This window comes from Cnephaeus nilssonii, assembly GCF_951640355.1.
Source record: "Cnephaeus nilssonii genome assembly, chromosome: 5".
Classification (NCBI taxonomy): Eukaryota; Metazoa; Chordata; class Mammalia; order Chiroptera; family Vespertilionidae; genus Cnephaeus; species Cnephaeus nilssonii.
The window spans coordinates 107466283-107492945 of NC_137076.1; the positions used below are offsets into that span (position 1 = coordinate 107466283).

A 26663-nucleotide genomic window follows, 5' to 3' on the forward strand; every position below is an offset into this window, starting at 1 on the left:
TTATATTTCTTTTTCTTCTTAAAATATGTTTTTTACTAATTTCAGAGAGGAAGGAGGAGGGAGAGAGAGAGATAGAAACATCAGTGATGAGAGAGGATCATTGATGGGCTGCCTCCGGCACGCCCCCCACTGGGGACCTGGCCCGTAACCCCGGCACGTGCCCTGACCGGGAATCGAACCGTGACTGCCTAGTTCCTAGGTTGACACTCAACCACTGACCCGCTCCGGCCAGGGAAAAGTGTCTTATTTTTACTACTAATAAAACAAGAGCATAACTAATTGATGAAGACGGTAAGTGTCACTGTGCTTAATAACTAATACTGAAATAAGACAACAGTAATTGAAGTGAGCACCCCGCCGCATGCGGGCGCAGGCACACACCGGCCTTGGACTGATCTGACGGTGGGCAGGCTCCCGGGAGGCAGGAGTGACGAGGCCGGGGGACCGAGGGGCAGCGGTAGCTCCCACGGCCACGCGCCTCGGCGGCGGTGCGGCCAGACTCGAAGGCGGCGGCCAGTCCCCGGGGTGGCTGCTCCCCGCTGCGGGCCGCCTGTCCCCCTGGCTGCTGTGGTGGCAGGCCCGCGGTGTGGGACACGCCCTCCGAATTCTCACCTGCTAGACAACATCCAGGAACCCCCCCCTCGGCCTCACCCGGGCCCCGGGGGAAGGACATCCTACTCCGAGCGTCGGCGCTCTCCTCTGAGCTGCCGTGTCCTCGGGCCACGCACGGGCTCCGTGATTCGGGTCTGGCGGCTTTTCTGCGGGGCCTGGCCCTGTGGGCCTGGGACAGTGCTGGGGAAAGATCACCTATGATTTCTGAAAGTTACGGAGATCGGTACAACAAGAAGAGAAACAAATGACCCGCGGCCCGGCGGGGGCTGTCATTTAGGTAATGGCCGCCATCACCGCCATCCCATCCATTACCAGACGCTCCGCTGTCAGAGCATCCATCAGCGGGCCGTCCGCATCCTGCTCCAAATTGAAATTCACTCGTCAGTATAAGGTTCAAAAGACCTTCCAAATTCGTAATCTCCTCGTGCGGGATTCTCTGAAGTCCAAAATTACCCTTTTAATCAATGAATAGAACATCAAACTGTTTAAATAAATTTCCTCAAAATGGTCTTTCATGGGCTAATCAGCCAATTTTCCTACAAATCCCCAGGAGGTTGAATTTCTTGGCCTCTGAGATGATCAATTCCATTCCCAGCTCTGCGCTGGGCCCGGTGCCTGACCTCCGGAGCCAAGGTCAGAGGGAGGGGCTGTCTGGAAGGAGCTCAGACCTGGGCCAGCGGCGTGCACGGACCGCTGTGCGATGAGCGCGGGACTGGCTGGAGGAGCCCGGGACGTGACTTCGGGAACGGGGGCATCGGAGCCACCCTGAAGACGTGCAGGCAGGCGCCGGGTGGTGAGGGTGACCCAGGCTGGAGCAGGGGGGAGGGTGCATCAGGGAAAGGCCGCCGGGAAGCGGCAGGAGAAACAGCCTGAGCGGCCTGGCCGGTGGAGAGGCCTGCGGACGCCGCAGGCGAAGGTGCCGAGCTCGGAGGACGCAGAGTCCCGCCTCAGAGGGAGAACGCCGTCATCGCCAACCGTCGGGGTGGAGGTGGTGGGCGAGGGGCGCAGGCGGCCCCCGCAGCGGACCCGGCGGCCTCGCCCAGCGCACCCGCGCCACCGGGAGGCGGCCTCAGCGACGCTCCGAGCCTGGGCGGTTTGAAGGGAACCCGTTTCCGGATCCTCACCTTCCATACGCCCTCCTGCAACGCTCCGCCTAAGACGCCCCTGGCCTCCAGGGTCCCCCACGTCCCTTCCTCCACCGCCCTCTCCTCCTCCGGAAGTGAGGGGCAGGCCGCCCCGGGCCGAATCCTGAGGGCCGACCCGGTGAACACGAGCCTTCAGTACCAGGTGGAGAGTCGGCCTGAGCTCCTTCATCGGGACCGGACGTCAACGGCCCGACCCGTCTCACTCAGGGATGCGTTTCCAATGAAACGTTTACATGTTTAACAGTCATTTATGGAACGTGTAACATACTTATGGTATGTTGACCGACCGTGACCTAAAAGTCATCATGCAATAATACAGAGTTATTTTTTAACAGAGTTTATGTTTACTGGAAATAACACATTTCAAATGCCATGTATAAATGTGCATGTGTGTGCACGTGTGTGTACACATATGTGCATATGTATGGATGGCTATATGCATGGATGCTGCAGGAAGGTATGTCAGGGTGATTAATGAAAACTTTGAGGGAAAAACCCCATCAGGATACAGTTCTGCGTGTGTGTTGGGGGTCCTGCCCCCCAGCTGTCTGGGACATGATTTCCATATACTTTTAAAAAATATATGTATTTTATTGATTTTTTACAGAGAGGAAGGGAGAGGGGTAGAGAGCTAGAAACATCGATGAGAGAGAAACATCGATCAGTTGCCTCCTGCACACCCCCTAACTGGGGATGTGCCCTCAACCAAGGTACATGCCCTTGACCGGAACCGAACCTGGGACCCTTCAGTCTGCAGGCCGACGCTCTATCCACTGAGCCAAACCAGTCAGGGCTTCCACCTACTTTTAACCAGATGAGGAGGTTCTGCCGTGATGGGCTTTCCATACAGGAGCGCACATTTCCTGAAAGAGCGCCTCTTGTTTAATCAGCAAATTGGGGCCGGCCGTGGCAGGCACGCAGGCCTGACTGCCTAAGGCCTCGGCAAATATCACGTCACGCCTGCGGGCCTGGCCGGGCAGCTGCTGTCCATCGCGCCTCGGGCTCTAACCAAGTTAAAAGTGTTCCCCTCTCTGAATCTTCATGGCTGAAACTGTAACCTAAGGCAGTGGGTGCTCTTTAGTCTAGTAACTTCTCTGCTGCTACCGGGTCAAACTGCAGGAAGCTGGGCACCCGGGGGAAGAGCAACAAAGGTGTGACTCCCAACTCCAGTGTTCTGGGAGCCAGGCTGGCAGACCCAGGGTCCCCCCAGGCTGGCAGACCCAGGGTCCCCCCAGGCTGGCAGACCCAGGGTCCCCCAGGCTGACAGACTCAGGGTCCTCCAGGGTAGCAGACCCAGGGTCCCCCCAGGCTAGCAGACCCAGGGTGCCCCCAGGCTGGCAGACCCAGGGTCCCCCCAGGCTAGCAGACTCAGGGTCCTCCAGGCTAGCAGACCCAGTGTCCCCCCAGGCTAGCAGACTCGGTCCTCCAGGGTAGCAGACCCAGGGTCCCCCCAGGCTAGCACACCCAGGGTGCCCTGGGTCTCAGGAGTGAGTCTGGGGTGGACCTGGGGCCTGAGTCCACTGCCCCTTCCCTCTCCCCCATCCCTGTGAGCGGCCCCCCTCCCTCGGCCTGTGCAGTGAGCATGTGATGGGCGTTCCCGACCGGGCTCAGAAAGGGTTTAGTCAGCACAATATGCACGTGAACCCTTGGGTACGTCCTTCATGTGTCTATTCTCCGAAAGTCTGCTTAGTTTTGTTGGGCTCATAGACCTGGTTCAAGCCCCTCCTTTCACAGAGGGGAAACTGAGGCCCAGCCGCCCGCCCGGCTTCATGCAGGGGGTGGGGTCTCTGTGAGGCGCCCGGCTCGGGGCCGCGCCAGCCCGGGGGAGGCCTTTGTGGAGCCATGTCTGAGTGCCCGCGATAACACCGGCTCAGCGCGAAAAGAAACTAATTAATTTTCATCAAAAGCACCGTGAATAAAAACCAGACGCGCCGAACAGTGAATTAAAACTAATGAGGGGATATTGCCGACTGGAAACAGATTGACTTTAGTTAATTCGGAGAAAGAGCTCAGGCCTATTCTGCAGGTGATAGGATTTCAACCATCTCTTCTCCACAATAAAAGCTCTTTTTAAACAACAGCCGGAGACAAAGTTAATAAATCATGTCCCATCTGCGGGCCCAGAAGACCGTCGGAGCGGGGCGTTCACGCGGCCGGAACACGGAGCGACCGGAGTGCGGGGCAGGCTCTGCTACAAAGTGGAGGGGAGGCTGCAGGCGCTCCACTCCTGTCAGTTGCTGCGACAGCCCCCCCCACCCCCCCAGGCTGTGTCCCTGAGAGGGAGGAGGGGGTCGGAGCAGAGGAGGGACACGGGAGCCGCTACCTTTCCTGTAACTCACTCCTGTGTCTCTGTCTGGCTTGGCCTCCATGTGCCATCGCCACCCGACCGCCCTCGTGGCCTGGTCCGTCACCGTCCCCGGCTCGCGGGGGGCCTGGGGCCTGGGTGCTTGGAGCTCAGGGCCGACGCGGGCCCCGAAACCCGGGAGAGCAAGATGTGTCCTTCTCAAATGATGGGCCGCTCCCCGCGGCAGAGGGCACGGTCTGGCTGCAGGCCCCGACCTGCCACTGGGCGGCACCGACCTGAGTCTCCTCTGCCAGGTCCTCGGGCACCACCAGGCTGCTGGGCCCAAGATGGAGCCGCGGGGGAGGGCGCACCCGGATCGACTGGACACCCACTCTTGACCCGACCTTCCCCCAAATGAACAGCCTCTGGATCGCCCGGGAATGGCCTGCAGCCGAGAGGAAGTGAGGCGCTGCCCGCCAGGCCCGCAGAACCCGCGGGCACGAGGGCCACGGCGAAGGGGTGCCGGGCCTGGGGGCAGGAGGCTTGTGAGGAAAGTCTCGGCGGCGGCTCCCTCCCGCTCACCCGGCGGCAGGTGTTAAACTCCGAGCGTGTCCTTGAGGCCCAGGAGCCCAGGGCTGGCCGAGCCCCCGTGAGTCTCTGTGGAGCACCCCCCGCCCCCCCCTCCCCGCTCAGTGTGATGCTGAGCACCAGTCACCCCGACTTGCTGCAGCTGATTCCTGGACCCCACGCCCAGAGAGTCTGTGGTCTGTCCAGGTGATGCTGTCTCTGTGGTCCCTGAACCACCGGGTGCCAGTCACCCGGGAGCCCGAGACCCCGCTCCCCTCCCTGTCCTGTGCTGAGAACCGCCTGCCGAGGCTGAGACGAGCCCGAAGCCGGCACCTGTCGAGCTCCCGCGGTGATGCGTCGCCGGAGCAGGGACCACGCCCTGAACTGAGCCGCGTCTACGCGTGACAGTCACCTGGTGCCTTTGACACGTCCTGCGGCGGCGGCGGCGGGTGATTTTCATGGAGCCGGTAAGGAAACAGCGTCCCACGTTCCCTTTCTTCTCCTCTGTCACTTCTCCTAAGACTCTCGCTCCATACGCTGGCCCAGCCTCTTTCAAACTGTGCGGGATTTGCCCTTGGTGGGCCCGACCTCCCTGTGCCCGGCCCAGCGCCCAGCAGGGCGGGTGAGGGGTCTCCTCTCCCTGCCCCTCCCTCCCTGTCCTACGGCATTTCCCCACTCAGTGCACCCCCCTCACTACCCCTTTCACGCACATGGTCTGTATGTACTTTTGCCTCTTGTTGTCCATAAAACAATTCTGAACACTATATACGCCTCATATATTTTAAGCCTGCATTTCAATACTTACTTTTAATTTCTAGTGTATTTTAAATAAAACTGTAGATCGCTCTTTTAAATGCATCCAAAGGGACTTAGGTACCATTTGCTACCCACTGTCATTCCTATAAAAATCTCCTTTGTAATTCCTGGATATTTCACTTTATTCCTTTTCCTCCTGCAACCCATGTGCAGAATTTTATTTACTGCAACATACATTATCCTTGAAAGTCTTTCATCACTGTTACTACTTCTCTCTACAAGAAAGGACAGATATTTCATTTTTTTAAAAAAAATTCCTGTGATCCTAAAACTCTAAATGTTAAAAAATTCTGGGTTGGGTATACATTATCCTATATCAGTGATGGCGAACCTATGACACGCGTGTCAGCACTGACATGTGTAGCCATTTTTGATGACACGCAGCTGCTGAGGCGGCCGCATGCCAAGGATGAAAGATTTGCTGCTCCTGAGGATGAAACATTTGCGAAATAATGTTTTTTCCTCAAAGTGACATACTACCCAAGTTATGCTCAGTTTTTTGGCGAAGTTTGGCACACCAAGCTCAAAAGGTTGCCCATCACAGTCCTATATAATAAAGAGGAAATATGCTAATTGACCCTCACACCATCACAAAGATGGCATGCCCACAGCCAATAAGGAGGGAATATGCTAATTGACTGCCACACCCTCAAAGATGGCGGTGCCCAAAGCCAATAAGAAGGGAATATGCTAATTGACTGCCCCACCCTCAAAGATGGTGGCACCCACGCCACAAGATGGCGGTGCCCAGTCCCCTCAGCCCTGCCGGGGTGGCAGGCATGCCACCCCCAGTCCCCTTAGCCCCCCAGCCTCCCAGGGCTGGCCCGAGGCACAGGCACGCCTCAGATGGCAGCTGCCCAAGGCTCAGGTAACCAGGGCCGGCCAAGGCTTGAGCTGCCAGCAGTGGCAGCAGCTGAGGTGTGATGGGGCGTCGCCTTCCCCTGATCGCTGGATCACCTCCTGCCCCTGAGGGCTCCCAGACTGTGAGAAGGGGCAGGCCAGGCTGAGGGAACCCCCCCTCCAGTGCATGAATTTTCATGCACCGGGCCTCTAGTTATTATTATAACTAATAATCAAACCAACATACGTCGCTGCAAATATTGAAATTAAAGGTAAACTTTTCTTGGAAGTGCATCGCTTAATGAGATAACCGGCACACCTCGGGACAAAAGTGAGACAGACGGACTCTGAGGCCACCCGAAACCCCGCTGTGGCCCTCGGACCGCCGCTTCTGGATAGACCCGTGTGGGATGTGCACAGGGGTGTGTGTGGGGGCCAGATGCAGGGATGGGAAGTTTACTCAGCGTTCTCCCAGGCTGGGGCGATAGTCAAAGTAGTCTGTGGTCAACATGGCAGGACACCAGCCAATGGGAGCAGAACCAGCGGGACAGTGGCCGGTATCGGCCCCGCGGGTGCAGGTTAGGGGGGAACATGGCCCGCTGACCTTCATGCTGGCACAGGGGCAAGAAACTAGAGCCCGCCTTGTGTCCATCGAGAACACACCTGCTATCACTTCTTAACGCTCCGACTAAGTGCACGGGACACGAGAGGCTCAGGCCCTGCCTGTGCAGCGGATACGTCTTTCCGAGGGTAACGTTCTGCGCCATTTTTCGAGACGGTTTTCTTCATTCAGGAGGAGCTCTGTCGCAGATGCTAAGGGCACGAGGGAGCGCTTCAGTGCTGAGTGGCCCGGCGAGCAGGTGGTCTCCGCGTGTGGCCTCCCCAGTGAGCCCTCTGGCGAGCTGGGCCTAAGGGAAGCCTGCGGGGGCCGGGGGGTCGGAGCACAGGAGAGCGAGGCGGAAACCTTCCCGCCGAGGCAGACCACTGGGGCCTCGGCCCTCCTCAATCCACAGACCTGCTGCTGCGGGACGATGGCGTGAGCAGCGCTGTGTCGGTGAAGGCGCCGCCCAGCGGGGGGCTTTATCCGGGATGGACCACCCGCAGCAAATCCATTACAAGCCCAACCAGCACACGTGACAGGTGCCGCGGGCCAGCCCGATGGGTCGCCGGCACCGCCTAGCTCTCCCCCAGTTCCAGCTCCTACTCCTATGTCCACAGGGGGACCATGGGACATTGTTGTTCTTGCCAGAGTTTCACTTGAGCCCTGGCCGGTGTGGCTCAGTGGATAGAGCGTCTGCCCACAGACTGAAGGGTCCTGGGTTCAATTCTGGTCAAGGATATGTATCTTGGTTGCAGGCTCCATCCCTGGCCCTGGTTGGGGTGCACGCAGGAGGCAACCAGTCGATGTGTCTCTCCCACATGGATGTTTCTCTCTGTCTCCCCCCTCCCTTCTACTCTCTCTAAAAATCAACGGAATAATATCCCCGGGTGAGGATCAACAACAAAAAGACAGTTTCCCTGAGTCCCTGCGCTCCTGGGTCTCTGTGCGTCCTGTTCCCAGGAAACCCACGCAGGACGGCCCTCAGACCCACACACGGTCACGCAGGCCGACGACCACGGCCCAGAGGTCCCCAGCCCCCAGCCCCCGGATGCCGAAACCCTGTACGAGCAGGCTCTGGGGAACCCGCCTGAGAAAGCCGCGCCAGCTGTCCCCGGGCACGCAGCAAGAGTGACCGCCGCAGCGGCTTCTCACGCCCGCGATGACCTGCGCTGCCGATCCAGGGCCGCACGGGGCGCGGGGTCGGAGCTGACTCTGCCGGGAGGACGTCCCCGGAGCTGACGCGGGGTGAGAGGTGCAGGCGCAGTCACCGCCCGGACCACAGGGCCCACGGGGAGACGGCGAGGAGCCGCCGACTAGGACGCGCAGGAGCGTCCCGCGGAAGCGCCATCGGGTTCCTGCTTTTCTGACATGAATTCCATCCCAGCTCTCAGCCCACGTGCCCCTGACAAAGTGTGTGTGGGGGCGCCTGGCTCTGGATCCGGCCGTGGCCTCAGAGGAGCTGGTGGCCTTTCGCGTAACGGACACGTTCTGACTGACCTTCCGCCGGCGTTTGATGTCCTCGCCCGCTGGGAAGGCCTCCGCCTGCAGGCCCGCTGTGCTGCCACCAGAGCCCGGCGTCGGCTCAGGGACAGGCACAGCGGTCACGCTGATGGGAGGGCACCCAGGGGCCCGGCCGGCCGCCTGCGCAGAAGCGGCCACCAGAGGACCATTTGCAATGCAAGCGGCAGCCCCAGAATACGGAGCCGTCGGTAAAGGAAGGACAACGCTGGGAAGAGGGGGCGTGGAATGGCTGAGCTCAGAAAGGACCTAACGGGGAACGGCAGAGAACTGCCCCCAGCAGCACGGGGGTTCAACGCTGTTTTCCTAAGAAAACGATGTTTACACCAACAGCGGGTGCTGTGGCCTCGGCTCGGCCCAGGCCAGGAGGCTGTGGCACGCTGGACGCAGAGCTCACACCGCGACGGCAGGGAAACCTAATCTCCAGGGCCGTCTGCGCCCCAACCGCCTCTCTGTGCCCCCACGTCCTCCCTGTGCATCCGTTACAGCGACGGGAAGTGACAAACCCTCGGAGGAGAGGAACATGGAGCGTTCAGCGCTGGGAGATCCGTCCTGCGTGCTGGGTGACAATGCTGAGTCGCTCTCAGTAGAAGCTGAGATGTGATGTTTGCACACGCCAGCCCCCACGGGAAGGGCTCCCGTTCTTGGTGAATTGAAGTCAGGAGTGGCCGCTGGCCAAGGTCAGGAAATCGGACCCGAGGCCAAGGTAAGAGTCACTGGGGCTCCGTCTGGTCCCAGGCCTCGCTGGCCACAGTCGAAAGGCGCCGTGTTCCCGTGTCTGAATGTCACATTTAGACTGGGACGTCTAACGGGGCGGGCGGGGCAGGCGTGGTCTGGAGACCAGTCCAGTGGAGCTGCGTGGAGGGTTGTGAAGACGGATCAGGCAGCTCGCCACCAAACGCTAACCCGGGCCCCTACACGATCACACGTGGCTGAGAAGTAAAGGCCCCCGTGGTTCCTGTACGGAACCGAGTGCCAGCTCTGCCTGGTATGACCCCCCGTCCCCCCGGCCGCCCTGGCCCGGGCGTGGCTGCTCCCTGCTCAACACCTGCCGCGGGAGGGCAACGGCAGCACCGGGCGGCGGGCGGTACCTGCAGGTCAGCCTGGTGAACCCGCTGGCCGCCCGCCTCCCACGGAACGGCCTGCACGTGTCTAATGTGTTAGCGACGGTCACACACCACGGGCGGTCACACACGGCAGCTTGGCGTGACGCCCACATGAGTGCTGACTCCCGTCTCCACGGCGCCACGTGCAGCCTGCGCTCAGGGGCGGGTCTCCTCACCCCGCAGCGGCCGCACAGGGGGAGCCTGCACCGCACCCGCCTCTGCACGGACTGCACGCTGTCCCGGGACCGGTCCTGGCGCAGGCAGAGCGCTCCCTGTGCCACAGCTGAGGTCTGAGGTCTGCGTGTGGGGGATCCCGGAGCCTCCTGTCCAAGGGGAGGGGCCCGGTGGGCGCACTCCCTCCCCCCAGACCAGCCCCCCTGGGCTCCCCTCAGGCGGACACACTGACCGGCTCCAGGAGAAACCAGGGGCCCCCAACCTGGGCTGGACTCCCCAAGTCCCGCCTCCCAGTCCTGTGGCTTCCTCAGTAGCTTCCTGTGCTCAGGCCTCGGCTCTCAGCTGTGAGAAACGAATCGCTAGGGGCCATTTTTGTTTATGTTTTGAAGTAAAGCACCGGTGCTCCCTCTCCCCAGACCTCGCCCTCCCTCCCCGCGGGCACGGGGCTGCGGCACACGGGCATTTGGAGGACACCGTGCCCAGTGTCTCAGCATGGAGGAGGACCTGGGAGCGAGAGCCATCGCGGCGCTGCTTGCAGAGACACTGACGAAGGGGAGACAACAGGAAGGAAGAGGCAGGCGTTGGCTTCACTCTCAGCGTCGTCCTCGGAGCGACTCACCCCGGACATGGTGAATAGCGGGCCAGAGCCGCGAGCGCCTGGGGGACGCGGCCTTAAACAGGAACGGATTGACCGAGCGCGGGCTCTCCGCGGCGCCTGCTCTGCCCTCGTTCTTTCCTCAGAAAGAAACCCGCTCACCGTGGATTCAGCCCGGAAGCCCTGGCCCGCCAGGTCCCTGTGCGGAGCCTTCCACGCCGAGCGAGGACAGGAGGCGGCTGGATGATGCTCCGTGGGCTCCACCGCAGGGTGGAAGCGCCTGTGCAGCTGAGTCCGGCCCGGGTCCTCCTTCTGGAGCGTCTGAGCGGGGAGCCAGCATGAGAAATTCATGCGACAGTCCCACAGTCCCTCCCCTCCGTGCCCCTAACACCGGCGGCTCCCGGCACAGGCACAGGACACTCCAAAGCAACAGGCCGAGGTGGCCCAGCTTCCCCGGGGCGGGAGAAGGGCGTGTCCCCAAGGCGCCTGCTCCCTGCACAGACCCCCGGCCTCATCTTCTCAACGCACAGAGGGGGTGCTCCCCACCGGCCTCATCCTCTCAACGCACAGAGGGGGTGCCCCCCACCGGCCTCATCCTCTCAACGCACAGAGGGGGTGCTCGGGCAATGCGGCCCACGCCACACCCACAGAGAGCAGGCGGGTCTAAATGACAACTGGCTGGACTATCTTTGGATTCTTCAGAAATGCCGGCTGGCGGGTTTTAAATAGTCAGCATCACGTGTTTAAAAACTTGCCCGGCGTGCCTTGGTGGTTGAGCACCGACCCATGAACCAGCAGGTCACATGCCTGGGTTGGAGGCTCAATCCCCAGTAGGGGGCGTGCAGGAGGCAGCCCATCCATGATTCTCTCTCATCAGTGATCTTATCTCTGTCCCCCACTTCCTTTCTCTATGAAATCAGTAAAAATAAATAAATAAATGAAAACTTTATTTATTTTTATCTAAATCCTCTTTATCTTTTGCTTCCTTCCCATCAGCTTCCAGGGCAGCCAGAATACTCAGCAGCTGAGCAGGGTGAGGTTTTGAAGTCTCCAGTTCACAGGTGCGTGGCCACGTGCAGGATTTCCTCCCGTAGCTCGGGGACCGCCCATCACTCACGAGGTGCCCGATCCCTGTCGGGGCCGTGGGAGCCACTCCACTTCCACGAGGGCCGTCCCTGCGGGGGACGGTGAGTCACTGTGACAGGAAACGGGAAGGGGCCAGGCAGGCCGCGTTGAAATTAATTACAGACCCCCCCCACCCCCCCCGGAATCTCACTTCCAGGACTTCACAGCCCCTCAGGTCACCACCGCCAGGCTCCCTGCTTCCACCTCCCGATGCCGAGGGCGATTTATCTCCGTTAAAGGAGAACTGGCTGTGATGCCTTTGGATTCCTCAGAAACGCTGGCCGGCGAGTTTTAAGTAGTCATCCATCTTGTTTGGTGGTTCGTTCTGTCGCCCACCTCGGAGGCAAGGATGTCTGAGTCTGCAGACACCCCGCACCTATTAGCAGCGTGAGCAGCCGGAGCTCGCGGCAAACCTGGGGGGCCGGGGGGGGGGCCCTCCGTGTCTCCGGCCCCGGGGACCCTGGCGGCCAGGGCCCGCCTGCAGCCGCGCTGGTAGAGCCCTCGCCTCGCGGGAAGGGAGCAGGACATGGTTTGGGGTTTTCTACGAGCTTATCAAGACTTCTGAACTTCAGAGGTTTTCAAAACAGAACTTTCAGCGAGAAATGCATAATTGCGAATCCAGTGTGCCCACAGGAAGGCCTCCTAAGAGTGAAAATGAGCTGTTTCCTCAGCTCCTCACTCCTCACAGGTGACCCCGCCGGTAAAACAGCAGAGACCACGTGAGGGACCGAAATGTAGGTTTTCTCCTAAGATGTGAAATAAGTTCGTCCATACCTTCAACCTCCTTACATGTCTCTTTCTACACATTTCACCTGGAGCCAGGGAAAAGATAAAAATATACAAGGGAATGAAATGCAAGGGAGTTAATTATAATATTTATGAGCTGCTTCCAATATACTTCTTGGTTGGAGTAGAAACTGAAATTATTGAAAAAATTTGCATATTCCAATTATCTACCGCACGGCACTGCGTTAGCATGGCAACCTGCCCGGCCCGGCCTCGGCGGAGCAGGCGTGGGGGACGCCTAGCGCGGGCTGCCTCCGAAGTTCGCGGTGCTCGCACCGTGTCACCAGCGTGTCTGTGCAGCCTCACAGACTGAGGCCGACGCCCCTGGTTCTGACCCAAAATCCCACCTATCTGATCTATTACTACCTGGTATGCATATTACCATTAGTGCTGAATCCGATTTGCTGGACAGGATAATGGTAAAACTTGAAAATCATTAAAGTAATTACCATCTATGTGATACTGCAATTTCCACCCTTTCTGATCAATATTGGAAAAGCCTTGATAAATCACCCCCATTGCTACTATGGAGGGTCCTTTCCGTCGCAGTGAATGGCACGGCCTGGCCTGGGACCTGCGCCCAGCCCGGGACAGAGCTCGCGCACTGAAAAGGCCGGGCTCAGTCCGTGCCTGGAGGTCGGACTCAGTCCTTCCATCCGTCCACCCGACGGCCGGCGGCGGCCACCAGGAGCCCTGCCAGGAACCGCGGGCACGGGAGGCGCTCAGGTAGTTCCCAGGCGCTGCCCCAGGGCCTGCCACCAACGGCCCCTCAGGAAACGCTCCTGGAAGCCACGTGACCCTCACGGACCACAGGAAGCACACACCGAACCCGTCCCACGTGCGAAACACCCTTCCAGAGAGCCACCCCTTCACGGTGCTTTTGAGAAAGACGAGACCCGTGAGGGCAGACAGGTCCATTCCATCCGCTCCTCGACGACGTGACTGCAATAGTTTGCAATCTGCCACGGCCCCTTCCTGACTGCATTTTCTCAACAGCACCATCCCTGCCTGTCCCCCTGAGCGCCTTGTGCTGCAAACACCTGGCAATTCTTGCCCCCTCCCACCCCCCCCGCATGCTCCTATCTCCTAGTTCAGGGTGCTCGCTGGTGGTCACTCCCCTTCAATACCCTCTTGTAGCAGGATTTCTGGAGCCTTTCAAAGGCCAAGCATTTGAACTCAGCTTCCTCAAACTACATGTGCTCATGTAAGCTGAACACGTAACTGTGATTTGCGTGTATTCTCTACCCGATTCAGTTAAATCAGGTACAACAAATGATCAGCTGATGATGCTTAAGAAATACTGCTAATTTGATCATAATTATATTCGTGTAAATATTTTCTCAAGGGTCTTATTAGTAAATGAAAAGAACATAACCCGTGCCCAATCTGGTCTCCAACATGATGCACCGATTCAGTTCCTGTAAGTCCAAGGAGTTTGTTGCTAGAGACAGTGCCCACGAACAGTGTACGAAAGCCCCAGTACGTTCACATCCTCCAAACAAACAGGCCTTGCGTTTAGAATTATGAGGTGCATTCTCAGTTCCTGTCTACCACGCCAAGGAAAGCAGCCATGGGCCTCGGTCAGAGCCAGACCACCACACGGCCCTGGCAGGAGAGCCCCCGCAGAAGGAGTGCCCCCCGGACGGCGGCTGTTCACTAAACCCGTTTCAGACGGACCGCGGGGCTCGGCACTCACGCGCTACGCTCAGGTGGATGGGCGGGCTGGTCTTGTTCTCGCCGTTCCTCTCGTTGACGGCCTGCACGTAGTACGCCCCCGCGTCACCGGCGGTCGCCGCCAGGATCACCAGCTGATTCTCCAGCGTGATGGCTCTGTGTCAGAGAAGAAACAGCGTCAGGGCCACTGAGGAACCGCTTACTCGTAAGACACCTCGACTCAGGAGGCCGCTGTACAGGGACGTCCCGAGGTGCTTGAAGGTCAAAGGCCCGGGAAGGGCAGACACCCATCCGCAGCCCGACTTTAGGGACACGGGCAAGGCCGCTGGCGTCCAGCTGGCCGCTCCTGCGGGGGTCCGAGCCCCCAGGCACTCACTCCACATCTGTCCCGGCCTCAGTTGGGAGGAAGACAATATCTGGACCGTATGCATCCAGGGTGTGTTAGAACGCAAAGGTTCCCCTGGGAGTTTACAACGAAACAAGCTAGCCCGGCCGGCGCGGCTCAGGGGTTGAACATCGACCTAGGAACCAGGAGGTCACGGTTTGATTCCTGGTCCGGGCACATGCCCGGGTTGTGGGCTTGATCCCCAGTAGGGGGCGTGCAGGAGGCAGCCGATCAATGATTCTCTCTCATCATTGATGCTTCTCTATCTCACTCTCTCTTCCTCTCTGAAATCAATAAAAATACATTTAAAAAACACCAAGCTAGAAGAATTCCAGAAAAGTTGGCCTTTCTTCCTTGGGGGATGTTTGACCAAACCTTTCACATGGGGTCTGCACCACCAGGCCCTGGACCCCCCACATGAACCGACGGTGATTCTCCACCTGCAGGAGGCCTCACGGGGGCCTCAGGGCACCCATGTCCAGACGGATGGGTGGAGGAAAGCTGCAGTGGGCACGGCTCTCCAGAACTACAACTCCAGGACCATGCCCTTCACCTGCACCTCGCATCCTAGAGGGCAAGCAGTCTGTCATCATCCCAGAACCCTTCTCCTATATCCCAACCGTGAAAAGGAATCGGAGCCACATTTGACCCGCTCACCCTCTCTCTTTAGAAATGAGAACACTGAGGCTCAGAGTTTAAGTTGTTTGTCCAAGGTAGCACAGCAAGGGAGCAATACGAGAGGGAGGACTAGGTCCTCTCACATGTACACAGTGCTTTGCCACCCGCACCACACACAGACGCTCACCAGGTTACCTATTTAAAAGAAGAGAAAGCCCGGCCAGCGTGGCTCAGTGGTTGAGTATCAACCTATGAACCAGGAGGTCACAGTTCGATTCTCGGTCGGGGCACATGCCCGGGTTGTGGGCTCAATCCGCAGTAGGGGGTGTGCAGGAGGCAGCCCATCAATGATTCTCTCTCATCATTGATGTTTCTCTCTCTCTCTTCCTCTCTGAAATCAATAAAAATATATTATAAATAAACGCATAAATACCTCTCGGGAGGAATTTTAGTATAGCCCTCTTTTCCTTCCTGCTACCTTTTGGAAAGCTTGTTAAAAAACCCCTTGGTTTTTGTTCACCATATAAAATTATCTCACAGAGTTACTGCTTGTTCAGGGTTTCTGCAGGATATATTACAGTGTGAGGTCTCTATGATCAACTTACCTCATTTCTCATTTAAGAAAATTTCTCTATTAGGAAGTTTTCAATTTTTAGTCCCATAAAAACACTTTTTAAAAGTTTTACGGCAATATTTATGACTCCTTTATAGATTCCTTTAGAGAACCATAAAAATTATTCCATTTCACATTAGTATAGGTTACACTGGCACCTAACGTTAAAAGTGAATATTTATTACACATGAAGTTACCCATTTAATAGTACAATTTAAAAACGGTAACTTTTTGCTTTAACATCTGATTTGTGCCAGCGTGATTTCAAGTATGCCTATTACTTCTCAGAATTATTCTCCAAAAATGCTCATCACTATATTACATGGCATTGCTCAAAGGGAACGGAAAAATAAAAAAGTACATTAAGAATAATAATACTAAATTTCTCACTTATTATCATTTACATCTTTAAGCTCTTTTTTTTCTTTTCGTTTTTCATTTCTGTACCAGTTTAAGTAAAAACTCTTGAAGAAAACTTATCTATTGCCATAAACATACAACAAAAATGCCCGAACTTTGGAGAACATTAGATTAATAAGGATCTAATCCCCAGAAAACGTACCTGTTTCCCTGACCAACTCTCTCTGAACACAGCGTTCCTGTTAAAACACCTGATTTTCAGATGACAATGAAGACGTGTAACCACGCGCAGCTTAATTTCAGATTCTGGCCATTGCTGCCGTGCAGTCCCCGCAGGGACGCGGTAAAGGCAGCGCCGTGGCCACGCACCCTGCCCCGAGCCCTCTCCTCGCAGACCTGCGCTGGCCGGGCCCACACCTCCCCGGTGCCAGCGGTGAGGGCACCGCCCACTCCCAGCACCAGGTCCCGACCTTGATCCTCAGAGGACAGTGGGGGTCCCTGGCCATGTTCAAAACAGCGGGGAAGCGGCCTGGGACCCCAGGGAAGGGCCAGGCTTGGGGGACAGGTCTTCTCACTTTGCTGGACGCCAGCCAGGAGAGGTGCTGTCCCCGGGGCTGCTGGGAGCCACCCTCCCCTGGGAACCCTGCGGGGAGGCAGTGCCTAGACCGAGGCAGGAGGAGGGACAGGGTTTCGAGTCAGACCGAATGAGAGCCGAGCCGAGAGCCAGCGATGAGGAAGCCGGCTAGCCATCCTGGCCGCACCCTTCCGTCCGCTCAGCGCTCAGTGGGAACAGGAGGCTCCCGAGGCTGGCGCTGACGCCCAACGCCTGTTCCAAGCCTCCCCATTCAGAGCCGCAGTGCAGTGTGGGGAACCGGCCCCGTGTCTCCGCTAACCATGGCAGTCTCCTCCCTCTGGCCAGGGACTCACAGAGGAAGCCCCCTGCCAGCTTGTGGCCCGGGGCAGGTGCCCGGGGACCTCCCTGTTCCGGGGCGGCCCCCCCTGAGTGATTCTCCCCTGACCGAAGGGCAGGCCCTCCGCTCCCCGGTGGGACCAGGCTCCCTCCCCCTCCCCCGCCCACGGACAGGAAGCAGGCTGTCCCGCGGGGGCAATGGCATGTCCGCCAGGGGCGTGGCCTTGGCATGAAGCTGATGGTGTCAGTGGCAGGACAGTGAGAACAGGCAGTGCCTGGGTCCTTGACCTTGACCCCTGATGACGCCATGGGCCACCCTGCTCCTCTTCCTGTCCCTGACTTCCTGTGCCACGCGCTAGCTCCTTCATTCTGGGTTGAACTTGCTTAAGGCAGGGTTTCTGTTACTAGAAGTGAGAGCATCCTGACAGCGATTCAAAGCCACACAGGCAGTGCCATCCACCGGGAGCGAAAGCAATAAAGACGTCGGCATCCTCTGTGCATAGGAACACTATTACACGCGTGTTTCAACATGTGTGTGTAACATGCCGTGTGAACAGTGGTGAGCGCTCAGTGGGAAGCTGAGACCTTTTTGCTTTTGATTCTGTGCTGTAAAATATTCTCCCACAATAAACAAGTATCCCTTTGCCTTCAGAGTAACAATTCTCACAATGAGCGCCGGGGCGCGCCCCGCAATGAGGGCAGCGCCGTCTCCTGCTCTCCCGGGGATGCGCCCCGCGGCTTTACTGGCGCATGACTCCACAACACTAATTCCAATTACACCGGCTTCCCAGAAGGTTATAACACGAAAGCCGGAGAGATTTCCCTTTCTTGGACTTTATTAAAATAAACGTGTGTATGGTTTTCTGTAAACTTTTCTTAGTCTCCCCATCTTAATTCTAATTTTCAAAAGGAGATCTTATCACTGTGACTTCTAACTCCGCGGGATGATAATAAAGAAGACAGAAAAAAATAGATGCAAGACTTAGTCCAACGTAGACAGACGTAGCTCAGCTCAGGAACGAGGGGCGGGCCGCGGCAGGAAGCATGGCTATCCCCTGCCTGGAGGCGTGGGCTCCACGGGGCAGCTGTCGGCTTCCCCACAGCAGGCCCCTCCCCCCTCCCGCCGCCTTCGTGCCCAGGGACCTGGTTTCTCACCTGATCCTCCCAACGCTTTCCTGAAGCCGTGAGCAAAGAGAGGATTCCCCATTTCAGAGAAGATGGACCTCAGAGGAGGTGCTGGGGCCTTCGGCTGTGGGCACTGAGGGACGAGACCCAGGGAAGGGGGGCTCTGCCTGTGGCATAGGGGGTGGGGGCATCCGGCTGGGAGATCCACGGTGAGCTCCATGCCCACACACAACAGCTGCTTTCAGAGATTTGACACTGGCATCCGTTCCACATGCACCAGGTTCACGGTGGACGGAAGCAGCCCAGTGTGCACTCAGACCAGGAAGGGAAGTCAGGGCACGTGTTCAGCCGGATGCCACGGAAACAGAACCAAGCAACTGTACGCACTGCTGATTCTTCAACCACCTGAGTCCCAGGCCTGGCTCAGGGTGGAGGGACACACACCTGGGTCAGGTGCACACGGCCATGCCCCCTGGGGCCTAGATCTGGAGAATTTGTAAACCACAAGAAGTAACAGGAAATGCTGGAATGACATTCTCTTACGTGTGGCGGTGGGCCCACAGCGGGGACTTGGGGGGTACCCCAAGGTCTCCATGGTGAGCCTCGAGCCCTCGCCCCCCCCTGCCCCGCCCCGTGCCGCCCACGCCTGGCTTTCGGAAGAGGCACATTTCTTTGATTATCAGGAAGTATTTTGACCTTTGACACTTTTCACACAAACCAGGACGGTAGCCGGTAATGTACACATTGATGTACAGAGGATGGTGAAAATCCAGCGAAAGGTTCAGTGACATAAGGACGTGGCTCATCCATTAGGAACGTGTAATTGGGTCTCTGGTTTTCCTCCTGCAAATATTAAAGCAACTTCCGATTCGTTTCAATAGATATTCAAGTACATTTAAAAAAACCAGGGCAGAAAAACGCAGAACATTCGTTTCTGAGCCCTTGAGGAAGAAAACCCACTTAAAACACGCTCCGTTTTAATCAGCGCTTGGACGGCTGGATCCGAGGCCTGGGGTTCCCGCCGCCTCGGGATCGCAGGCCGCTCAGTTAACAGCGGTTCCGGACAGACAACCTGGAATCGTGCACCCCTCCCGGCACCCTTACAGGGAGAGCTGCTGCTGAGGAGCTGGGTGGCGGCGAGTCTGACTCGGGGGTGCGGAGGCACGGATGGAGGTTCCCGTCGCCCGAGGAAGCACCGGGCTGCCCGTGGGCGCGGGGCGCGGGACGGCGTCAGAGCCGTGAGGGAGGATCCGGAAGCCAAGTTCTCAAAACCTCCAGCCAGCAGGAAGGATGCTGAGCTGAGCTGGCGGATAGGATGCGGGCGCCCGCGTGCCTCCACCTGGGCTGTCCCCGCTCCCGGGCCGAGGCAGAGCGCGCTGAGTCTCGCCCCGCCTTTGGGGCCGGCGATGGGCACGGATGCAGGAGTGACTGCCTGGCTTCCATTTCCATCCAGAGCCCACCACTGTGCACAAGGCATCGCAGCGTCTGTGTGGGTGCAGACAAGTGCAAGCTGGGGGTCCGGGCGGAACCCGAGCAGGCCCCCCTCCCTCCCTCAGGCCAGCTCTTGATGTCCTCCCCGTGAGCCAGGGCGACAGCACTGCCACCAAAAGGACCTTTTTAAAATGGAAGGGAGAGGGAGCGAGAGAAACATCCGTGATGAGAGAGAATCGTGGACCGGCTGCCTCCTCACGCCCCACACTGGGGATGGAGCCTGAAACCCGGGCCTGTGCCCTGACCGGGAATCAAACCGTGACCTCCTGCTTCACAGGCCGATGCTCAACCACGGAGCCCCGCCGGCCGGGCGATAAAGGACCTTTATGGGGGCACCTCGGGGCACGGCGGGAGGAGGCACAGCGCAGTGTGCTCGGGGTCCGCGAACCCGAACCTGGCTCCCTCCTCACCGGGGAGGCGTCACTGTCCTCTTGGGGGCTAAACGCCAAGTCCTTTCTAGAGCTCGGTGCATAGGTTTCCACGCATCAAACACCGCCAGGCCCCCGAGCGGTCGGACAGAGTCGTGAGTGGATGTTGCTGCCGCCGCTGCCTGAGACAAGGCCACCGGCTCAGGAGCGGAGCGCAGCGACGGAGCGGAGGCCGGGACGGCGCGCCCACGTCACACACAGGCAAACCCGCCACGGGCCTCGCTGCTGGAGACCCCGCCGCTTCTCAGCTCGGCCCCGCGTCCTGCGTGGAACCCACCCTCTTCCTGCAGGAAGCTCTGCCGGGGGCGCGGAGGAGAAATGAACCCCTGGGGTGACGCGCTATACCTCGTAAAGGACTCAGCTCACCGGGGATCTTGCCCAGAAGAAATATGTTTATGTAGAGCTGTGCGTCTGACATTCTCCAGCTGCTTTTAAAAGACTTTTAGTCTATTTACACGTGTCCAGGGGCCCTTTGCGCGTTTAATGGGCTGTTCCAGAGCCAGGCGGAGCGGATGGTCACCCGCAACAGAACCCAGCGAGACGGAGCCCAAGTTTGGGCATACAAATAGCAAGCCAAGCTCTTTTCCTGCTAAAACATTTTTTTTTTTTTAAGGAAACAAGACTTCAATAAGCGTGTGGAACACATGTGTTTCGTTAGGTCCTTATGTCCTGGGAGAGGGGAACTACCCGGAGTATAAAACCCGCTCAGACTAGAAACCACTACACGGAGGACAGGAAGGAGACTACCAAAGGGGTCCTCTGTCTCTGAGGTCCCCGAGAGCAGCGCCGAGGCTGAAATGAGCTTGTCGGAACGTAACAAAAACAAAACACCGTTCAGCCCGACACTGAGCGTTGCCACGGCCAAGTACGATAGTTTCCCCAGTTTTTATTTTTGTTAATCCTCACCCGAGGATATTTTTCCATTGATTTTTAGAGAGAGTGGAAGAGAGAGAGAGAGAGAGACAGAGGGAAATATTGATGCAAGAGAAACACACCAATTGGTTGCCTCCTGCATGTGCCCCGACCAGGGCCCGGGCTGGGGAGGAGCCTGCAACAGAGGTACGTGCCCTGGAGTGGAATCGAACCCGGGACCCTTCGGTCTGCAGGCCTGTGCTCTATCCACTGAGCCAAACTGGCCAGGGCTAGTTTCCCCAAATTGAATGAGTAGCAAGACCACGGCAGCTGCCGAGATGGCGGGTCCAAGAGCCTGGTGAGCAGCCCTGGCCCCTGGGTCACTCACTCCCAAGGTGGGGTGGGCAGGAGGGGCCTGGACGCGGCCATCTCCGTGGAGCGGGTGGAGCCAGGGAAGCCGAGGCTGGTGAGGCTCCTGGACCAGTCCCTGCTGTCGTGTCTCTTCCTCCCCGACTGCAGAAGAGGGCACTAGGCTGGGCACCTGCCAGGCTCCCGGTGGTGCCATCGGCAGGGCCACCCCCCCCCCCCCCGCAGGACCCAGCGCAGGAGGAGCTGCCTGGGAGTGCGTCTGAGAGAGCACAGGCGGCCGGACTTTGCGGGAAAGCCCTGCCCTCCCAGCTCAGCACAGCCAGGTCCTCTCCACAGGAACGTGGTGCCCACCGAGGGCGCTGCCCTCCGGCTCTCTGATCACCGAGGCCAGCTGTGCCCGCCGCGGCCGACCAGACGCAGGTATCGCAGCTGCTCTGCGGCAACGCCGGGCCTTCCGAATGGGCCTGGAGAACGCGGGCTCCCCCAACTCCAGGAGCGCTCCCCCCTCGAGGACACACTCCCTCAGCACGGAGGGTGACAATTCCCCTCGAGGGAAACCGGCCCGTGAACTGCCGTTCCTGCTGGAGCCACAGCTCCGGGCCTGGCCCGTGGGGAGGGGAAGTGCAGGCTCCGCCTCACCAGATGCCCACGCTGGCCCTGCTCACACCCCTCCGCCCTGCTCACACCCAGCCCTGCCCTGCTCACACCCCTCCGCCCTGCTCACACCCCTCCGCCCTGCTCACACCCGCTCCGCCCTGCTCACACCCCTCTGCCCTGCTCACACCCCTCCGCCCTGCTCACGCCCCTCCGCCCTGCTCACACCCGCTCCGCCCTGCTCACACCCCTCCGCCCTGCTCACACCCAGCCCTGCCCTGCTCACACCCCTCCGCCCTGCCCTGCTCACACCCCTCCGCCCTGCTCACACCCTTCCGCCCTGCTCACACCCGCTCCGCCCTGCTCACACCCCTCCGCCCTGCTCACACCCAGCCCTGCCCTGCTCACACCCCTCCGCCCTGCTCACACCCAGCCCTGCCCTGCTCACACCCCTCCACCCTGCTCACACCCGCTCCGCCCTGTTCACACCTGCTTCACCCTGCTCACACCCAGCCCTGCCCTGCTCACACCCGCTCTGCCCTGCTCACACCCCTCCGCCCTGCTCACACCCGCTACACCCTGCTCACACCCGCTCCACCCTGCTCACACCCGCTACGCCCTGCTCACACCCGCTCCGCCCTGCTCACACCCGCTACGCCCTGCTCACACCCCTCCGCCCTGCTCACACCCGCTACGCCCTGCTCACACCCGCTACGCCCTGCTCACACCCCTCCGCCCTGCTCACACCCCTCCGCCCTGCTCACACCCAGCCCTGCCCTGCTCACACCCCTCCACCCTGCTCACACCCGCTCCGCCCTGTTCACACCTGCTTCACCCTGCTCACACCCAGCCCTGCCCTGCTCACACCCGCTCTGCCCTGCTCACACCCCTCCGCCCTGCTCACACCCGCTACACCCTGCTCACACCCGCTCCACCCTGCTCACACCCGCTACGCCCTGCTCACACCCGCTCCGCCCTGCTCACACCCGCTACGCCCTGCTCACACCCCTCCGCCCTGCTCACACCCGCTACGCCCTGCTCACACCCGCTACGCCCTGCTCACACCCCTCCGCCCTGCTCACACCCCTCCGCCCTGCTCACACCCAGCTCGGCCCTGCTCACACCTGCTCCGCCCTGCTCACACCTGCTCCGCCCTGCTCATACCCGCTCCGCCCTGCTCACACCCGCTCTGCCCTGCTCACACCCAGCTCGGCCCTGCTCACACCCGGCACCGGCCAACAAGTGCAGGGGCAGGGGGAGTGTCAGGGCTGAGCGCACATTCATAGACGCGCCACTGGTCACTTAAAGCCCTGGCCGCAGGAGGGTGAGCAGGCTCTTGTCACTGTGAACACACGTGGGTGCCGGGAAGACAGGCCCCAAAGGCGGGGCTTGGGCCAGGGTGTTGGCGCCCTGACACCTGCTCTCGGAGTGGCTCTAAGGGCGCCGACCGGCGTGCGCAGCCGGCAGTCACCACCCGGAGCCACGGGAGGGTGCCCAGCGCTAGCAGCTCGCTCCCTCCACTCCAGCCATGTGTTTGCTGTGGGCGCAGCTCCCCCAGGACTGACCCCAGCCGCTCCACAGGAAGGGGAGCTCCTCCTACCATCCACGAAGCAGCTCCGCCCTCCTCACCATGACAGGACTGACGTGGCGAGCTCTGTGCTCCGTGCGCTTTGCCGCCCCCGGCCCTCCTGGCGAGGGGTGGTCAGGACCAGGACAGGATGGCGATCCCTGTGTGGGGGTCCCGCCCTGACGCCCCTGCTGTGTGCACTGAGCACCCGCTTAGCCCTTTTCGGTTTGGGGATAAAAAGGCTCCCCTCTCTTAGCGTTGGCATGAGAAACGCGTGAAACAACATCTAGAAACTGGGTGGCATGGTGGTGAGCTACTGTTGGCGTGCCCATTTTACAGACAGGAAACTGAGGCTGGTAGAGGTGAGTACCTTTTCCAAAGGAAATGGAAGAATCAAGAACCTAATTCAGTTCCCTCCACGCCACCCCCCCAAAGGCAGTCCTTTCTCCGCAGGCCCCGCCCCTAACTGTGCCACCTTCCCTCTGCCAGCCCATCAGGGAGGATGCCAGGCCAGTGCTCGGGCAAACCTCAGCCACAGTGGGGTGTCTTGGGCCTCTGCCTCTATCTCTGTCTGTCTGTTTTCATGTCACTCTCTGTCTCTCTGTTCCTCTCCGTATCCATGTCTCTCTCCTCCCTTCTTCTCCCCCTTTTCTGGGACCCTCGTCTGGTTCCCTTGTGGCTGGAACAGTGCCTGCTTGCGGCTCTGAGGGGAACTGGAGGTGCGATGAGGAGGCAGCGCTGGGGCCGTGCGGGTCTGACGAACCCCCATGTGACGTCACCAGGAGGACACCTGCCCACAACAGGCCAGAGCTGGACTGGGGCCCCGGTGCCTCGAGGTTCACTTGTCGGGGCCCAGGGTCCCCTTCCCTCTCCCAGCGGGACCCCAACGCAGGCGCTGTCGCTGCTGCTGAGGAATCGCCTTCCGCCAGCAGAGCCGCGCCCGCTCGGGAGGCAGGACTAGGGCCCGGGGTCGGCGGGGAGATTAGCACAACAGTTTTCCCTTCGGAGAGAGAAAATCACATTTTTCTCAAGAACTCTGACTCTGGGCCTTCCGGGAACATCCGTGTAACAGCCTCCGTGTGAGGCAGGGCTGTGTCTGGAATGAGAAATACACGGGGGGCTGAGGGCTCGCCGGGGGCGGCGACCTGCCCCAACAGCCATCAATAAGGAAAGAGGGCCGTTTGGGGAAAGGGTGAGCATACTGGAACCATTATTAACCCCGACAGGGTACGTGTCGGGGACCATCGCTCACGGTGCCTGGACACCCACCTGGAAGAAAAAGGAGAACAACGTGGAAAGATGGAAGAAGGGGGACCAGCGACTCCCTCCCATTCCCCCCCAGCCCCTTCCTGCCACGGTCGGGCCTGCGGCTCACGCCCACGACAAACAGAGCAGGGACACTTGCCCCTGGCGCTCAGAGCCCCGCTCCGGTGGCGGAGAGCTCGTCCCGGTCCTCGGGTCCTCACCGCCTGATCACGGGCCGCTTAGGGCTGCCACGGGCAGGGGTACCAGCGCCCCAGCCCTAAAGGACCACAGGGAGCCAGAGCCAGGCAGCCGCCTGAACAGAATAAAGGCCACGCCCACCGCCACCAGAGTCAAGACCACCCACTGCCAGAGCCACGCCCACCTGCCGCCAGAGCCACGCCCACCCGCTGCCAGAGCCACGCCCACCTGCCGCCAGAGTCACGCCCATCCACTGCCAGAGCCACGCCCACCTGCCGCCAGAGTCACGCCCATCCACTGCCAGAGCCACGGCCACCCGCCTCCAGAGCCACACCTACCCATCACCAGAGCCACGCCCACCGCCGCCAGAGCCACACCCACCCGCCGCCAGAGTCACGCCCACCCACCGCCAGAGCCACGCCCACCTGCTGCCAGAGCCACGCGCAGGGAAAGAGGTGATACCTGAGAAGCCGCACTTTCTGGGCGGCCACACAAGGTGAAAGTCTGGGGTCCTCGAGGCCCAGCGCTTAGCCACGGGGTCAGCGTGTGGAGCCCCTTCATGCCGGCAGGATAGTGGCCCCCAAAGCCGGCCAGAGCCTCCCCCGGAACCTGTAAACATGCTGCTCACGTGGCCGAGGGACCTGGCAGGTGTGACGGAGCCGAGCATCTCCAGATGGGGCACATCGCGGATTTCAGGGCAGGTTCAAGGGATCGTACGGTTCTTTTATTTTTCTTTTATTTTTTTATTGACTTCAGAGAGGAAGGGAGAGGGAGAGAGAGAAACATCAATGATGAGAGAATCATTGATCGGCTACACCCCACACAGGGGATCGAGCCGACAACCCGGGCATGTGCCCTGACCGGGAATCCAGCCACGGCCTCCTGGTTCACAGGTTGATGCTCAACCACGGAGCCACGCCCGCCGGGTGATCGCAGGTTCTTGAAAGCCAAAGGAGTCAGGGGAGTCAGAGCCAGCGAGAGGTTCGGGGAGGCTCCGCTGCTGGCTTTGGCGGTGAGGGAGGGGCCACGAGCCAGGAAAGCAGGTGCCTGCAGGAGCCGGGAAGGCAGGAGCAGACTCTCCCGGCCCCAGAGGATCCGCCTCGGACACCGTGGCTCCCGCTCAGCGAGACCCACTTCAGATTCCGACCCCCGAACTGGAGGGCCATACACAGTGTGGTCCCAAGTCACTGTGCTTAGCAACAACAGAAAACGACTCAAAAACGTGAGTTCTCCAGGCTCGCCTGTCTTGTCTCTGAAGTGAGCCACCCGGCCCGGCGCGTGGAGCCGCTGTGTGTTTAAGGAACTAAGTTTGACGTCCAACCTATGCTGGGCCCAGGGCCTGGCGCTGGAAAAGGCAACAGTGTACCTCTGACGGGGACACCGGCAAACTCACGTTCCTGACAAGCCGGGAGGGAGGAGACAGGTGCGAGGATGACGTGCGGGCGGTGCGGGCTGCATTCGGAGAGGCGGGGCCCGGTCTGAGCGGCTTTGACGGTGTTTCTTTTCTGGAAGGGCTGTCTTCTGTAATGTTTGCACCAGATGTGTTTCATTCGTTCATCCCCTCATCTAGTAAACGAACACGAATTGACCCCTCGAGGAATTTCCTGACAGATGAGAGACTGCCTATGACAGTGGTCGGCAAACTCATTAGTTAACAGAGCCAAATATCAACAGCACAACGATTGAAATTTCTTGTGAGAGCCACATTTTTTAAACTGAAACTTCTTCTGACGCCACTTCTTCAAAATAGACTCACCCAGGCCGTGGTATTTCGTGGAAGAGCCACACTTAAGGGGCCAAAGAGCCTCATGTGGCTTGCGAGCCGCAGTTTGCCGACCATGGACCTATGGGCTTATCAGTTGCCATATTTTTTTTTTTGGGGGGGGGTGCATTCAGCGTCCATGGCAACGGCTGACTGTGCTGGCTCCAACCCTGAGGCCAGACGGTGCTCTCTCAATGCAACTCCACAAAAGGAGCCGTGTGTGGGGGGACATGGTTGCGGGTGGGTCTGGGGCAGGTCATGTACAACGTAGCGGTGAACGTCTTGCATCACATGGGAAGGGAA

At 59.4% G+C, this 26663-nt stretch overlaps 1 protein-coding gene across 1 annotated transcript in view; it reads right to left on the minus strand.

The window, feature by feature from the left end:
* The window catches only part of SDK1 (sidekick cell adhesion molecule 1), a 591771-nt gene that overhangs the window by 187320 nt on the left and 377788 nt on the right, over window positions 1–26663 (minus strand). Inside the window, exon 5 of the mRNA XM_079771197.1 lies at window positions 13866–13999. Within this exon, the coding sequence (XP_079627323.1) occupies window positions 13866–13999 (134 nt within the window). The remainder of the gene's footprint in view (window positions 1–13865; window positions 14000–26663) is intronic.